Source organism: Lates calcarifer, linkage group LG2, assembly GCF_001640805.2.
Source record: "Lates calcarifer isolate ASB-BC8 linkage group LG2, TLL_Latcal_v3, whole genome shotgun sequence".
In the NCBI taxonomy this organism is placed as follows: Eukaryota; Metazoa; Chordata; class Actinopteri; family Centropomidae; genus Lates; species Lates calcarifer.
This window is the reverse complement of record NC_066834.1, coordinates 14,514,105-14,530,408: the sequence shown is the minus strand read 5'-3', so window position 1 is coordinate 14,530,408 and position 16,304 is coordinate 14,514,105. Positions and strand designations below refer to the sequence as shown.

The 16,304-nt window shown below is 43.9% G+C and overlaps 1 protein-coding gene across 6 annotated transcripts in view; it reads right to left on the bottom strand.

The window, feature by feature from the left end:
• kifc3 (kinesin family member C3) overlaps positions 1 to 16,304 on the bottom strand; it is a 42,437-nt gene that overhangs the window by 4,202 nt on the left and 21,931 nt on the right. For 5 of the 6 annotated variants that reach the window (XM_051075983.1, XM_051075977.1, XM_018692813.2 and 2 more), the window contains exons 2-20: positions 16,097 to 16,217; positions 12,031 to 12,173; positions 10,182 to 10,350; positions 9,103 to 9,188; positions 8,344 to 8,409; positions 7,710 to 7,859; positions 7,160 to 7,441; positions 6,881 to 7,054; positions 5,178 to 5,325; positions 4,949 to 5,079; positions 3,620 to 3,731; positions 3,339 to 3,523; positions 3,141 to 3,245; positions 2,899 to 3,029; positions 2,099 to 2,222; positions 1,589 to 1,718; positions 1,260 to 1,489; positions 1,032 to 1,175; positions 693 to 822 (exon numbers count right to left, since the gene is read on the bottom strand). In XM_051075983.1, coding sequence (XP_050931940.1) covers positions 693 to 822; positions 1,032 to 1,175; positions 1,260 to 1,489; positions 1,589 to 1,718; positions 2,099 to 2,222; positions 2,899 to 3,029; positions 3,141 to 3,245; positions 3,339 to 3,523; positions 3,620 to 3,731; positions 4,949 to 5,079; positions 5,178 to 5,325; positions 6,881 to 7,054; positions 7,160 to 7,441; positions 7,710 to 7,859; positions 8,344 to 8,409; positions 9,103 to 9,188; positions 10,182 to 10,350; positions 12,031 to 12,173; positions 16,097 to 16,178 — 2,722 coding nt within the window. In that variant the 5' untranslated portion in view covers positions 16,179 to 16,217. Of the gene's footprint in view, positions 1 to 692; positions 823 to 1,031; positions 1,176 to 1,259; positions 1,490 to 1,588; positions 1,719 to 2,098; positions 2,223 to 2,898; positions 3,030 to 3,140; positions 3,246 to 3,338; positions 3,524 to 3,619; positions 3,732 to 4,948; positions 5,080 to 5,177; positions 5,326 to 6,880; positions 7,055 to 7,159; positions 7,442 to 7,709; positions 7,860 to 8,343; positions 8,410 to 9,102; positions 9,189 to 10,181; positions 10,351 to 12,030; positions 12,174 to 15,861; positions 16,020 to 16,096; positions 16,218 to 16,304 lie in introns of those variants that run through there. The other variant, XM_051075990.1, reaches the window with a different exon arrangement.

Genomic DNA, 16,304 nt, shown 5'->3' with positions numbered 1-16,304 from the left:
TGAAACACGTACAAAGACACGGAAATAAACTGGTTTCAGGCACACAACAGGTCTTTCATCGAATCTTTCAAAAATATTCAGCAGGAATTAAAACTATTTAATAAGTTGTTGCTGAGAAGGAAAATAAAAACGTCATTGATTAGTTGATTGAAAATAAAGTGGCAACACTTCAGATTAACAATTAATTGTTTAAATAACTTTTTCAATTAAAAAATTCCTGGTTTTCTGTTTGGACGTCGCCTCGAGCTGCAGGAAATTTTATAGATGAAGCAAATAATCGATAAATCAAGGAAAATAACTATCAGACTGCTCAATAATATAAATAATGGTTGGTCGCAGCTCGTTAACAATTTGACTGATGAATTGTGTAGAATAATTAGTATTAGTATTAGTAGCTGCAACCCTACCTATCAATAAAAGCCTAAACTTGCTGCAGATATTTCACAATAAAAGCCTCAGCTGATAAAAACAGAGGAAACATTGTCAGGAGAGAGGAGAGTGTGATGACGAACTCTGCTGTGGAGAATAACATGATGATGAATTTATCAGGATGAAAGTTAAACACGAGGAGGAGAAGGAGCAGATCAGAAAACAGGAAGAACTGATATATGATCAAATATCAAAGAAATGTTAAAACCTGTTTCTAATAAAATCCTTGTTCCTGTATATATTGTGTATTGATTGATATGTACCTGTGGAGAGTTGGGACTGCGACCTCCTGCGGGAGCTGCTGGGGGTTCTGGAGGCGGAGGAGAGGGTGGAGCCGGCGCTGCTGGCCCGAGAGATGGGGAGAGGGACCGGGGTCACCGGGGGAGAGTCCAGCTGAGGAGAGGTCAAAGGTCAAACTCAATTCTTTGGGGCTTTAATCTGAAAAGTTTTCCAAGTACAATTATAGTTTATTGTTTCAAAAATCTAAATGTATTTTCTCTTTTACTGTAAAATCATATTATTTTCTTATTTTCCTGAGTATAAACACTAAAAATAACATGATATAAACCAGGAAATAACCAAACCCTATGACCGTTTGTTACCTCGACGCTGTCATGGGTTGGCGAGGACGAGGTGGACGAGTTCTCGTGTCTCCTGGACGAGGAGCTCAGCTCGACGCTGCGAACACGCTGAGCGAACTTCAGCGAACACACAGACTCACTCATGTTGCTGGGCAACGGAGAGACCTGAAGACACAAAGATGAGACACTTTCAGATCTAAACCTTTGGGAAACAGCAGTCTGGTCCTTTAAACCTGGTCCTGGTTTCACCTGCACCATCATGAGGGTCTTGCTGTCCCCACTCAGTGAGTCCTGCAGCAGGTAGGTGAGGCGGGAGTTTCTGAACGGGACGTGGGAGTGTTTGCTCCGCAGCGCGTTAATAACATCACCAAGCGCCGACAGGGATTTGTTGATGCACTGAGCCTCTCTGAGCCGACTGCCCTCCGCCCCCGACTTACCGATTCTCTCCGAGCCTGCCAGGTCCACTAGGTTCAGCTTACCTAGACCAGGACACACCAGAGTACAGACCTGAGTCAGGGTCAGGGTCTCTGAGTGTGTGTGTGTGTGTGTGTATCTGTGTGTGCACACGTGTACATTACCTTGTGTGCGGTTTCCAGTGGCCGTGTTGAATCCGGACACAGTGATGATGAGCAGAGCGTGTGAACGAGAGCTGTGTTCATTCAGGTTGGTGCAGGCTGTTGCTCTGTTCATGTGACCCAACTCAAACACCTGAGGACAGGTGAGGACAGGGATAAACAAATATTGAAAAATTCTTTCCTTTATCCTACTTTACATCCTATGTACAATATGTTCACTGTAGTTTTATCTACAGAATATCAGTCCTTCATTAATTAATACATATTTCATGCACATCACTTAAAATAATGAAAACACAAAGATAAAAAAAAGAAAAGATCAATTTAATCATATAAGACGAAGAAAACTGGCAAGTATTCACACGTGAGAACCTGGAACCAGAGATTTTTTTGGTTTAAAAAAATGTTTAAACTGATTTTTTAAAAGTTACTTAAACAGTGTGGACTTTAACTAAAGAAACCAGTAGCTAACTGTGGGTGTTTTACTCTGAAAGGACAGCAGGAAGTCCTCACCCTGTTGATGTCTTCGGGGCTCTGCACGGTGAATTCGGTCAGTCCGGGGACGTAGAGCTGTCCACTGCCGTCAGGGTTCATCTTAATGTCCAGTTTGTCAGTGGGATTCTCTCCCAGCAGGTCTCTGAAGGATGACAGAGACTTTAACTGCCTGCAGACTGAACTCAGGGCTCAGACAACACATCAGGTGATTGTTAGAGAAGCCCCTCCCCCCTATAGTGACAGTCCATCAGCCTGGTTCCCTCCACAAAAAAACAATAGGTTTTGGATTATTACAGAAAATAAACTGTGACCATCTAAAGTTTCTGATCCTCACAGGTTTAGTTCATCAGATAATCTTCACAGATGAACACCACTGTTCTGATGTTTGAAACCTATATACCATCTCCAGAAGTAAGTGGAGCTGAGAGTAAAATCTCTTAAATGAATTTTAAATGTCTGTGTGAAATGTTAAACTGAGCTGACAGATAATCTGACCCTTTAATCTGACTCAACTTCTCAGAATTCTGGACCTCTCTTCCAAAAAAACTTAATCCAGTGTCCAGATGTTGAGCTCTCAACAGGCTTTATGCAGATGTTCTCTTGCACAACAGCTGGACAGACAGAGATAAACCGATCCACCTTAATATAAGTGCTCTGACACGGCAGGAGATCTGTCCTAGATATGAAACACACCGACACAACATCTGCATTCACTGCAGCCTGAGGTTAAAGGAGCAGTCTGGTCTTTTCCTTCTGGTCATCATGTTCAGATCTAATAAAATCCCCTGACTCAGAACCAGCTCAGTCTGTTTCCTCACCGCAGCGTCTCATTGTAGATCTCCACCATGCTGACTGTGATCTTGTAGTCCCAGTCTGGAGCTTTCTCCGTCACCTCAGAGAAGAGCAGGCGGAGTGCTCGCTGGTTGATGCCAGGGTCGTCGACCACGCCCTGAAAGAGACAGACGAATAGACAGGTGTGCATCAGTAACCAGCAGACAGTCGACATAAAAACAAAGACCTTGCCTGTACCTCTGGAAAAATATTCAAACACCCCTCCTACCTCCATGGTGTAGGTTTTCCCAGAGCCGGTTTGTCCATAGGCGAAGATGCAGACGTTAAAGCCATCGATACAAGAAGTGACCAGAGACTGCACCTCCTGAAACACCTGGTGGACCAATCAGAGAGGAGAGAGACACAGTCACTTTACCACACATCAGTTGTCTCAGGTGTGTCTCAGGTGAGTTTAGGCGTCACTAACCTCCTCCTGTGTTGCCTGTGGAGCGAAGACTTTGTCCAGTTCAAAGGTCATGATCTTTCCCTTGTTGGAGAGGTAGAGGATGGCGTCGTCATCCGAGTCGAAGCTCAGCATGGTTTTGGCATCGGCGGCGGCGTCCTGCTCCTCCTGACTGACGGGCCGGACGCGGCAGAAAACACGGATGTTACCTGGGAAACGGAGAGCAGGGACACGGGAGATTTAGCCCAAAACACAACATCTTTAAATTTTGCTTCATAATGAATTAATATAAACCTGTCTCTCACCTTTGAGTCGAACCAGCTCGTTGTGACATTTCTTCCTCAGGTTCATCTCTCTCTTGTATTTACGCAGCAGCTCCTGGTTTGTGCTGCTCACCTCACTGATCACCTGACAGATCTGTCACACACAAACACACACACACACATAAATATGACTAATACTAAACTGTCAGCTATGAGAAAAAAGCCTGTGCTGCTTCATCTCCATCAAATTCTGAAATAATACATTTTGTCAGGTAATACATCTTCTACTATGATCTGAGACACAGAGTTTAACTGAGAGGATTTAAGGAGGATGAATTAAGGTGAAACTGGTGTCATGGATAACTTAAAGACGACCTGAGTTATCTTGTGGAGCACGGTTTCCTGACAATTATTGTTTTCATTGTTGAATAAAACTGGAAAAAACATTGAATAAAGTTGTTTCATGTTTAAAATCGGTGTTTTTCCGCCACTCTTTATGGACACAGGCTGTTAGCTGAGCTGCTGCTAACGTTAGCTCAGCCTGTTATTAGGTTCAGATTCCTTCGGTGTTCATGGTTCAGATTTTTACTGGGAGCTAAATTATCCTCACAGGTCTCCTCCTCTCCAAAACAAACAGACCTGATCATTAAAATCAGTAAAAACACTGAATAAAACAGTTTAATGTTAAAAAATCAATGTTTCTCTGTGACACTTGGGTGAACACAGGACGTGGAGAGCAGCTGTTCTGCTCAGTTTGTTTCTCTGATTACTGAAGATCCAGATGTCTAATGACAAAATCCTTCATCTGGTTTAAGATTAGAGTTATAACATTAGAAAAAGTGATGGTGACTTGAAACAATGAGAAATACACACACACACACACACACACACACACACACACACACACACACACACACGGCTCACAATGTTTTAATGTCTGGCTGACAGTCAGAAAACACTGGTGGAGCAGCTGATAACTGCACAGTCCAGTCAGTGTGATTCTGGGCAAAAAAATGGACTTGAGTCTTTTAGATTATGAATGTTGTGATATTCTGATGATTTATTTACTACTAGCTGAGAGCAAAATTATACAAAAATGATCTGCAGTGAATTAAAAAAATATTTTATTCCTCTTTAAAATTGAGTTTTGTGCAAGAACTTGTGATGTTGCACCAACAGGACACCAACATCACTGAATTTTATCAGTGTCATGTAATTACTGTTGGTGAGAGGCTATTTTCAAGCCCCTGATGGTTCTAAAATCTGAACTCGTCATTGAAAGTGACCAGGCCTTCGAGGATCTCAGGGAAATTCAGTACCCTTTGTAAAATTTCCTAAAGTCAATTTTAAACTAAAATCATCTTCACACACCTCCTGCTTGGCCTCAGTGATGGCTTTATCCAGCATGAACGGGAAGTCCTGCACCTGCCTCTTCAGACAGTTGTAGTCACAGGTCAGAGTCCTGAGAGCCGGCTGGAGGCTCAGCAGGTTCATACGCACTCCTGCAACACAACAACAACACAAATACACTGAACATCAGTCCACAAACACACATTCAGCTGAACATCACACGCTGCAACAGAACAGGAAACAGTCTGACCTGCCAGGTTCTCGTGGACGGCCTTCATCTCGCTTTCGGCTCTGATGAACGCCTCCTCGATCACTCGGTTCTTCTCCTCCTCCAGGTTCTGCATCTCGGCCTCCAGCTGACCCTGAGCTCGCTCCATCTCTCCTTCATACACCAGGATCTGAAGGAAAAAACCCAGACACTGTAGAGACGACTGACAGCAGGAGGGGAGACATTCAGAGAGGACTGGCAGCACAGCACAACAAGTGTTCATAAAAAGGAACAGATTAAAAGAGTGCCAGTGGCAGGATGAGGCATTTACAGACGGCTGGGAAAGGCCATCGTCAGCAGTGGGACAAGATGTTCATAGAGGACCAACAACAGCAGGTGAGAAGATTCAGAGTCAAAACGTTCTGAACGGTGGATCCAAACTGACTATTCTGACAAGTCTTATCAATACAGACTCTGATCCATAATCTTATTGATCTCACAGATGTATCATAAGACATCACAGATATACATAAACATATACAGATGTACTATAAGTTTTGTTTTGACATCTCAGTCTAAAGTCAAAGTGACCTCATTTCACCTGCAAAAACATGTCAACCACATGATCGAACACAGGATCTAGAGATGACCGTAGGAGGGAACGACAGGGCTACAACCAAAAACCTACAACACAACACAAACATTAAACACTGCACTACATCAATGATCTGGTGCTATCACACAGGTGAACGAAGGATACAAAAACTGGGAGCACTGGGAGAGAGTTACTGGGTTGTCAAAGACTGGGAGAGCTCACAGAGTCTGACCGGGTCCAAAGCTTCCCAGTAAAACCAGTTTACCAGTTAAACCACATTTCCTCCACTTCAGACGTAACTGATTTCACTTTAAAATGAGGCTTTTATTGTGAAGGAATCTATAAAAGTTACATGTACACATGTGCAACCCCCCCATCCCCACCCTCGGCTGCAGTTTGTGGTTTGTTTTGCAGCTTTGGAGCCTGAGTTGTCGATCAGACAGGAGGGGATGATGGGGGTTAACTCTCACTGTGACCTCTGAACCTCAGTGATGTCACAGAGAGGGGGGGGCGGGGCCAACCTTGGACAACCTGCGAACCACCTCACTGTTGCCCCTGCCGATGGCTTTGGAGAGGAGGCTGCAGAGACGGCCTCGATCGGCGAGCAACTGCAACCGAACGCATGGAGAGAGGAGAAGGTTAACTGTAGAGGTGGGTGGGGAAGGGTCTAGGGGGGCGGGGGGTAAACCTGAAGTCTGATCTGAGGTCTGTTTATTCAACATCCTACAGTTTCCCTCTGCTTCTAGTCTTTAGGCTTAGCCATGCTAATACTTTCCCTCTGTATCCAGTCTTTGTGCTAAGCTACGCTAACAGTTTCCCCCTGCTTCCAGTCTTTACGCTAAGCTAAGGTAATAGTTTTGCTCTGCTTCCAGTCTTTGTGCTAAGCTACGCCAACAGTCTCCCTTTGCTTCCAGTCTTTATGCTAAGCTTCACTTACAGATGGAGGCAGTGGTATTCCAGCAGCTCCTGTGTTCTGTTCAGTAAAATTACTCTTTGATAAAAAACTCTACCTCTGTAGGAACCCTGTCCTTAATGTTGTTCATGCAGCCAGCTGCAGACTCCCTGTGTGATCTTGGTTGTTTGTGACTGAGACAGGAAACAGGAAACAGACAAGCAGCAGACTGGTCTCTGTTGTTGATGTTGCTGTTACCTGTGTCCTGAGCTGAGCGCAGGTCCTCTGCGACTCGTGCAGCTGTGTCTCCAGCTCTCTCAGCAGCTGTCTCTGGACAGAAAGTTGCTCCTGCAGAGTAGTGTTCTTCGTCTGCATTTCAGCCAGAGCTTTCTGAGAGTCTGCCGACTCCACCTCCACCGTATGAGTCACATACTGACCAGCAAACAAAAGAGAGTTCACAGATATCAGACTGATGAAGAGCCTGAGATGTAGCCGAAGCTCCAGGAAAAGTTGATATTATGTCCAGCGTTTCTTTACCTTGACTCTGGGGGGCGCCGTTGCCTGTCTAGCGAGCTCGTCCTCACACTCCTGCAGACGGAGGCCAAGTTTCTGCTCGGTCTCCCCCTGCCTCCGCCTCGCCTCCTCCAGCTGCCTCCGGCCATCGTCCAGCTGCCGGGTGGAGTCGTCCAGCTGCCGGTGGAGAGACTCCACCCTTGAGGTTTTCTCCAGCAGTTCTCGCTCCAGCTCAGCCAGCCGCCGCTCCCTCTGCCGGGCCTGGCTCTCCCAGCGAGACACCTCTCTCCGCAGGGACTCTGCATCCTGCAGGCAACAGACAGGGTTTAAAAACACGTCTGGACAGAACCAAGTTCTGTGATTGGGTGACTCCTAAAGCTTCACGTGGCTGCAGCTGCAGGACTGTACACCTGTTTGTAGTGCTTGTACCTTTATGTGTGTATACTTGTGTGCTGTGTGTATACCTGTGTACACACCTGGCTGTGAAGAGTGTGTATACCTGTGTGTACTGTACAGACCTGGCTGTGAGGGCAGTGTGTTTACCGCTGTGCAGTGTGTATACCTGTACACGTACCTGGCTGTAAGGGCAGTGGCTGCAGCTGCAGGTCTCTGCAGCAGCCTCGAGCTTCTGAAGCTCTGAGCTCCTGCATGACTTCAGCTCCTGCTTCAGACGCTCGTTCTCCACTACCAGCAGCTCCAGCTGCTTCTCCAGGTCTGTCGCCCCCTGCAGGTTGGGAAGATACAGGAATAACGCCAACTCTTTTTAATTAAAACTTCATAACATAATACTCTGGTCTCCTGTTGACTGTTTCCAGTATTCTCCTCCACCAACAGAACAATGTGTCGTCTTGTATTACTTGTATTACTAATCATTTCTCTGACAGGTGTTTTCTTTCCTGCATCAGTGTATGTGACCTGTTTTCACACCTGAACACTCAACACATGTGAGACTGTGAATAGCTTTGTATTGCTGTTTTTGTGAGGACCAGTTTCAGTTCTAACCCATCGCAGTGAGGACATATCTGAGCTGTGGGTACATGTCTGCAGGTCCTCAATACTTTTAAGGTCTGTCTGAATTTTCATGGTTTTCCCAAGTACAAAAAGACAAACGTGTGTGTGTGTGTGTGTGTGAGAGTGAGAGTGTGTGTTATATAGGCTGTGTGTTTTTTCCCAGGGTTCCTCAGGAATGTGATCCAGCAGGGTCTCACCAGTTCAGAGCGAAGTCTCTCCACCTCCTGAGTCTGATCCAACAGCTTCTCCTCCAGCTCCTCCACCTGCAAACACACTCTTTCTTTTAATTTGTTTACACTGTATGAGCGTGACTCTGTGTGAATCATGTTAATGTGGTCTATATGTTGCCTGGAGAGCCGGGCTTAGAGTTTTCCTTTGTATGGAAATGCACTGGTGACATTTTAATGCATGTGACAATGAATTCCTTGAATTCTCCAACACAGATTCACTTCTCATTAAACGTGAACAGCAGCGGCAGCTCAGTGAGGTGAAGCTGTATTTCTGACTGAGAATAAAACAAACCCATCAAAGTGTCAAACTGGTTTTTATCTTTGATGTTGATGTGAACACGTCAGTCTGACAGCTGATGCAGCATCTGTGATTATTCATGTCAGAGAAAGTTCAGTTACACAACTTCACGTGTTTGTTTGAAACACGTGAAGACGTTCTCAGACCTTTATTGTGCATTTCAGAGGATTCAAAACTGTGAGGCAGCAGCACAGATGCTCCTCATAGCTGCAGAACTTTGTTCAGAATCCTCCTGTTTTTAGCTCTTCTTCAGTATCACAGTAATCCAGTGACAGTTGTCTGTACATCAATGGATACACTGCAAACTGGAGGTGATCACAGCTGATTTGGCTTTAATTTCAGCTTATCAAAAAGTTAACTTCCTGAAGGACTCCTGTACAGGTGTGATGATGCCTTTCCTGTCTGTCAGGTGTGATGATGTGATGTACCTGTGTGCGCAGCCGAGTAACGAGCTGCTCTTCTTCTGGACAGTTGAGACGATTTGAAGGTTGTTCACCAGGCTGCACCCTCTCACCTACACACAGAGAATTGAAACTTTAATTTCTGTGATATCTAAATAGATTTAAATTCAGATTTTCAGCTTCACAACTTCACTTTTATCCACAGTCTGTGGGGAGGGGAAAAGTCTTATTGACCAAAAGATCAACTTAACATCATATTTTAGCTCAAACTACAATCACTGCCTCATGGTTGTATGCCTCCACTAACCAGTCATGTTTTGAGAGATCACTGTGACCTTGACCTTTGACCTCTGACCACCAAAATCTAATCAGGTCATCTTTGAGTCCAAGGGAACATTTGAACCAAATCTGAAGAAATTCCTTTAAGGAATTCCTGATAGATGTCATGTTCACAAGAATGGGACGGACCTGGCAGATAACTCCTGGTCTGATTACAACTACAGACTTGGACCAGAATCAGCTGAGAGTCATAAAGTGAATATATGCGTTTTTAGAGGCAGGACAGGTGGAGACAGACTATATAGTAATATGTTGTCATTTAGTTAATTGCCTGTTTAGTTTCTCAGGTCATGATCGTCTTAAGTGCTAGAGTTGAAGGCAGCTGGATTCTTTTAGATTCCTTGAAGATGTTTCACGTCTCATCTGAAAGGGTGCATCAGCTCTAAAAGCTGATGGAGTCGTCCCAGGAATTAAAATGACCATCGTTGAACAGAGGTGGTGGCTAAGACACCAACTATTAGCCACCTATAACACAGTCTTCAGATCCCTCCTGTCCACTCTAACAATTTGGTTAATTCTAATTATCTAATTAACTCTTTTTAGGTACCTCTACAGTTGCACATGTGCACAAATAAACACATAATTTTATCTAACTATACTGTTACTAATCTTTTTTGACTAGACAAATTCGGTGATAAATTTCTCTTTAAAGAGTCAAAACTGCAGCTGAGAGACCACATCAGCTCCAATTCAGAACATGGACCAGACTGATCCCACAGCTGGATTTTAATAATTCAATCATAACCTCAGCTCTGTTCTGGTCTCACCGTTGGGTAGAGCTGACAGCTGCTCCTCCTGCAGTGTCTGGACACCTCCTCCGCCTCCACACGTCTTCTCCTGGACGCTCTGCTGCTGCAGCTGCTGGAGCAGCAGGTGACGAGTGACTTCTTCAGAGCGAAGACGAGCCTGAAACTCACACACTTTGTCCTGTAGAGTCTGAACACACACAGAAGGATGAATGAATGAGCATCATTCACTCCGTTGTGTAACAAAATAAGGAGCTGTTTCTAAAGGCGGGCAGCTTTAAATATCCGGATTCCACGGCTACAACTACAGCTCTACAACCTCGGTCAGTCAGCAAACAGAGCAGGACGAGGAGAGGGGGCAGAGAGACTAGAAACAACAGCAGCAGAAACTATGAGACACTAAGAGGCAGAGTGAAGGTTTTTACGTTGGCAGGAGTCCACCAGCAGGACCAGGTGACCTTCTGCAGGAGGAGAACGGCGTGGAAAACAAAATGGAGGACAGCTCAGTGAGAGAAGAGGCAGACGAGGACATCAGAGAGTGAACAGACAGAGAGAAATGATTCTGCTTCAGATTCAGACTGAACAGACACTTTGACACCACCTTGGTTCAGCAATAATCTGAACAAACTGAACAGTAAAATTCTTTACAAACACAGCATGTCAACAGGAATTAAACGTCCTGTTATTCATCATCTGCACATATATGAAGAACATTAATGTGAAAGTTTCCTCTGTCTGAACAGACAAACAGTGTCACTTTAACACACTGATGAACAGTGACGTTACAGATTCCAGGTCTGAAAATAGATTTACATCATCAGGAACTCAGCAGCTAATATGGCCGACTGCAGTCCTGCACACAAAGACCTGAACGACTAGACTGACTGGGAGAGCAGAGATTCAGGATCTGGAATCAGACTGACAGAAAATATTTGACCGAGTAGACGACAGAGTCAGATGTTGCAGATGTGAAGAGGTGACGTCTTTCTAAGGTGAAAACAGACAAAGCTTCAGTCAGCTGACTGTCGTCTGTGCTGATGTCAGCTGTGAGTCAGCACTGTCTCTAACACACACACAAAAACTCACACTTGCTATTCTTAGTCCATAAGCGTGTTCACACTGACAAGTACAGAAACACACAATTCACTATAGACAAGTAACCTTCTCTTTATTCGTGACTTTACGATCCACACGCTGCTTCTCTGATGTTTTGGTGTTGTGATTGTGCACTAAGGACGGCTCTGCTCACTGCTGTCCTCCATTTTCCTAACAAAACAACACTATTACCATTAGTTTAGTTTACTAATAAGTCAATAGGTCAAGCTCATAGAGCGCTCTCTGCTGGATCTGCTGGTCTGATGTGCTCATAGAGACTGAAGCCTGCATTTCAAACGGGTCATTGCAGCTTAAATGTGAGCTTTCCACCCCACGTTTGAACACATGTTCCAATTTCGAACAAAAAGTGACAGCCTGAGTGCACTATAAACCAAGATGGAGACTCACAGTGGTCAAAAAGTTGAGTGTGGAACGATGTGAGCAAAGCAGGCGGACATTTTACAGATGAGCTCAGTTTATAGTCCTCTAAATGAAACATAGTGAGCAGGGAGAAGTGAATGAGTGAGAGACTTCAAACACAACCATTGTCACCTCTGGTTAGTGCACGGCGGCCATGTTTGATTTGAGACAACACTACCCTGGTGGGTTTCCAAAGTTTTGAATCTAATATGAAACAATATAAATAAATAGCTGCTGTTGTAGCTCCACATATTGCACAGCCATGGATACATTATTCAGCAACAGGCCCCTGGATAGACAGGTCACAAAACACCCAGCACGCCAAGAGAAAGTCAGCGTGTATCCCCTGCCTCACCTGGATGAGTAGCTGCTGGCTGGGTGCGTTTGTTTCTGTCAGCTCCGCAGTCAGAGAGGGGCGCTGTGAGAAGGCGGCAGTGGGCAGGGACAGGAAGGAGCCGTCGTCTTCACCATCACTCATCAGGAAGTCCACTGAGCTCGCTACAGACACACAGGAGGGACAAACAGAGTGAGGCTGGATACAACAGGTGTTACACAGTTTATTCAGACAGGTGGACGAGCTCCTGCAGGATCCAGGAGTTTCCGGATTTCCTTCTAAAAGCCAACTCTTAAAGCTGATAGGAAGGCAACAGTAACTCAAATAACCACTTGTTACAACCAAGGTCTACAGAAGATCATCTCTGAACATATAACACGTCGAGCATTGAAGCAGAAGGGCTGGTCCCGGCTGCCTGGTCTGATGAGTCTTGCTTTCTGCTGCGACATTCAGGTGGTAGGGTCAGAATTTGGTGCAAACATGAAAGCACATTTAATTTGTCATTCTGTTATTGAAACACAAAAACTGACTTAATGCGAAACAAATTGATATAAACAGTAAAAAGTGTTCACTACTATTGATGTGAGTAGCAGCCATCTTGAATTCTTATGTCAGGGTTGGTGGGGTTGCTCCGACTTTCTGAGTTGGAAATCCGACTTCAGGGGGCGTTCCACTTCTTGCTAGGAACTCAGAAATTACGACTTCTGAGTAAAACTGGAACACACCATCAGGCACAGCTCTCTGTGCCTCAGACATCACTCTGTTTGGATATCGAACTTGACTTTTTGAATGAGCAACAGCTCTGATAAACCTCCAGGTCGTCCCAAGTGTTATCAGTCTTCAAGTTGTTGGTCAAACTCCTTGCTCCTCCCGTCCACACCAAAGACCAAATAGAAATGTGCATGGGACAAAGTTCAAGTCTCCTGAGAGGAAAGCGTCTCCAGATGAATGTAAATTAATCCATAAGAAGATTTGCAGGTGCTCTGTGATTACTTAGGCCGTAGTACGCGATAAGAAATAAACCTGAGCTGGATCTGTTTCTCCTGAATCAGCTCTGACTCTCTCCTCCTGAGGAAACCTGCTCCCCTCCTGAATACCACGGAAACCAGTCCAACCTGATAACAGGTGATAACAGCCGCTGACACATTAACCTGCTCATACTGTGTGTGTGTGTCTGTGTGTCTGTTTGTGTGTGTGGTCACAAGTTTCTCTGAGTATATGAGGTCTTAATCAACCTGAGAACAATCTGCTCTCTGTGGGTAAAATCTGAGCATTAAACAGACTTAACCCTAACACACACACACACGCACACACACACAAACACAAACACAGTGTGTATTTAGACCTGCACACGTGGACTCACACTGAGGAGAAACCTGCCTTAAGCAACACTGACAGATTAGAAAACAGGATTACAAATAAACACAGAAAACGCTGCGTGTTTGCCTTTTTCTGGACGACACAGTAAATGTCGATTCTGCTGAAAACACTCACACACAGACCTGTCACAGTCAGGAGTTGGTGCTGAGCCGTTAGAAATGAAATGCCATTTCTTGTATGTGTTGCTGCTTTATGTGTTTGGTGTGTTCTCATTTTGCTAACTTGACTTTACTTTGACTTTTGATTGTTTCTCCTCAAAGATACAGAAACGGGAAACATGCTTTGGTATAAACATTAATTAGGCATCGTTGTTCTAAGCATGACGATATTATGGTCTTGACTCAAACTCCTGATAAGGCAACGCTAATGTTTGCCTCTTGTTCTTTTCCTCTACTGAAGTTAGCATGGTAACCAGCTAGCTCTGGCCTGTCCCGAAACACCACTCTGTGACAGCGAGTCTCTGTAGAGTCCAGTCTGTCCTCACTCCAACACGAGAGGATGAAGAAGTAGCTTCAGAGGACATATTCTAATGTAAACAAAACAATGGCTGAAGCTCTTGGTAAATAAACAGCTATTAATGCTAACGTTAGCTATGTAGCAATAGCAAAAACGTACATACAGCACCTTTAAAAGAGTGCAGGTGAAAACTCACTGGCTGGTTAAAACAGAGGTGTGTTGTCCTTTTAAATAAACAGATTAAATAAATTCTTCAGTAACACTAAATATTTACATTTTAACTGTTAATTCAATCTGTATTCTTGGACTCTTGGTCAGACTAAATAAACAGGGTGAAGACATCACTTTGGACTCTGAAGATGTTGTTTAATCCAAAATAATCAATAGCTCTAATCAGGGTGGATGATAAAGCAAATGTTTGGTCAGATGTTTAGTCTTTAAAAACCTTTAAAACTTCTGAAATGCAGCAGCCTTAATCTATTGAATTAAAAAAATGTAATGAAAGAAGTCAGAGAGCAACTATTAACTGAACTTTCCCACATTCAGCAGGTTTTAAAATTCTTCAGGACTCCTCTCACCCTGCAAATCCTCCTTTCAGTCAACTCCTCTGTGCTAAAAGACTCAAAGTATTAAAACCAGAACATCTTGTTTTTTCAAAAGCACTTAACCTTGAAGCAGTCCACATCCTAAATGCTTCATTGGTTGTATAAACAACTTTAATCTGGTGCTTTAAAAGGAACTATTTGTAAGTTTTTTTTCCCTATCCACCAAACGTGGTGGTGGTTTTATCAAGAGCTTCAGCCAACTTTATGTTTATAATACAAGAGGTTAGAATACATCCTGTGAGCAGTTTCAATTGGAAATTAATGAGACGGATAGGGCTAGCTGGTTAGCATGCAGGACTTGGGTGGATGCATTCTATGAGAGGTTTTGGGGTCCTCCTACAAGAAAATTTTATGTTTCTCAATGAAAAATAAGCAGTTTCACACCATTTTGGACCATTATTATTATTACCTTATCTGTATAGAGAAAACTGGAAAAGCTCAAGCAGATTATAAATAAATCCAAAGACACCCCAAAAGCCTAACCCTAAGTCAAATCCTGATAATGAAGTTCACTGGGAACCAACTGTAACTTGGAAAAGGTCTTGATGCTTGATGTTCTTCCCTGTGATTTTACAATTATTTGACTGACGTGGTGCCAAAAATGGCTGCTACACTTGTCTTATAATGGTCAGGAAAATCCTGACATGCTAACTTCAGTCAAAGAAAAGAAGTGACAGAAATAGAGGTCTTGGTTTCCATGGCTGGAGACAGCTGTTGGTGAGTAAATGAATGAAGTTTTATTCTGAACTTACAACTTTTCCTCTAGACTGGTCAGTAAACAGCTGTTAATGCTATGCTTTACAGCGATAGCAAAACCTTACACATAGCACCTTTAAGGGCTCAATCCACATGGTTAGACTAACTATATTACAGTTGTAGCTGCTTTTTGTGGTCATTTCTTGTGTGTGCACTGTGTTGCTGTTGTTGAGCACATTCAAACAAATTCCATTTAACATCACAGAGCAATAAATGATCTTCAAATGTATTTTTCTGTCCAATAAAACAGAGAAAAACCCTCACATTGTAGAAGCTGGAACCAGAGATAGGTTTGACATTTTTTCATAAATTTAAATGAATCAATCAGTAGCTTAATTTTCAGCCCACTGACTAATTAACTAACTAATTACTACAGATCTACACAAACCTCAACTTTAACTGTTTTAAACACTGATGTACAGGATGGTAGAGAAATGAGCTTTCACTGGATAAAAGAAGAGAAAAAATCTGCTCAGTGAAAACGAGAAGAAACTCTCTCTCTGTGTTTCTCTCATAATAGCTGCAGTGTTGTTCACCTGATCCTCAGTCCTCTCCTGGGACTCTGACTGTAAAATGATCAGCTGAGAAAAATACACAGGCAGCGAGTGAATACATGAACTAATAAATAAACAAAAAGGTGATGTTTTCAGCTCACCTGTTCGTCCCTCTGACCGTCTGCACACACAAACACACACTTCCACTGCTTCCTCCCTGTCGAGCTCCATTCATTTCTAACAGGTATGACTCACCTCTCATACCTCCACACACACACACACACACAGACACACACACACACACACAGACACACACACACACCTCTGTCATGCCAAAAATGCAGCCACGCTGGTGTTTAAGCTCCCTCCCTCCTCTGCAGCAGACGTCTGACTCACCGTCCAATGAGATGTCTTTCTTCCAGAGCTCCTGCAGGCAGGGGGCGTGGCCGAGGTCCCAGGTCTTTCTTGTGCCGAACATGACCGCCGGGCTGAGCAGAGCGTTGGACCGCTGGACCGGCTGCAAACACGGGGACAGACACACAAACACCATTAGAGCCGAGTCATGACCAGAGAGTCCAAAACTCCACCTGAATACAACCTAATT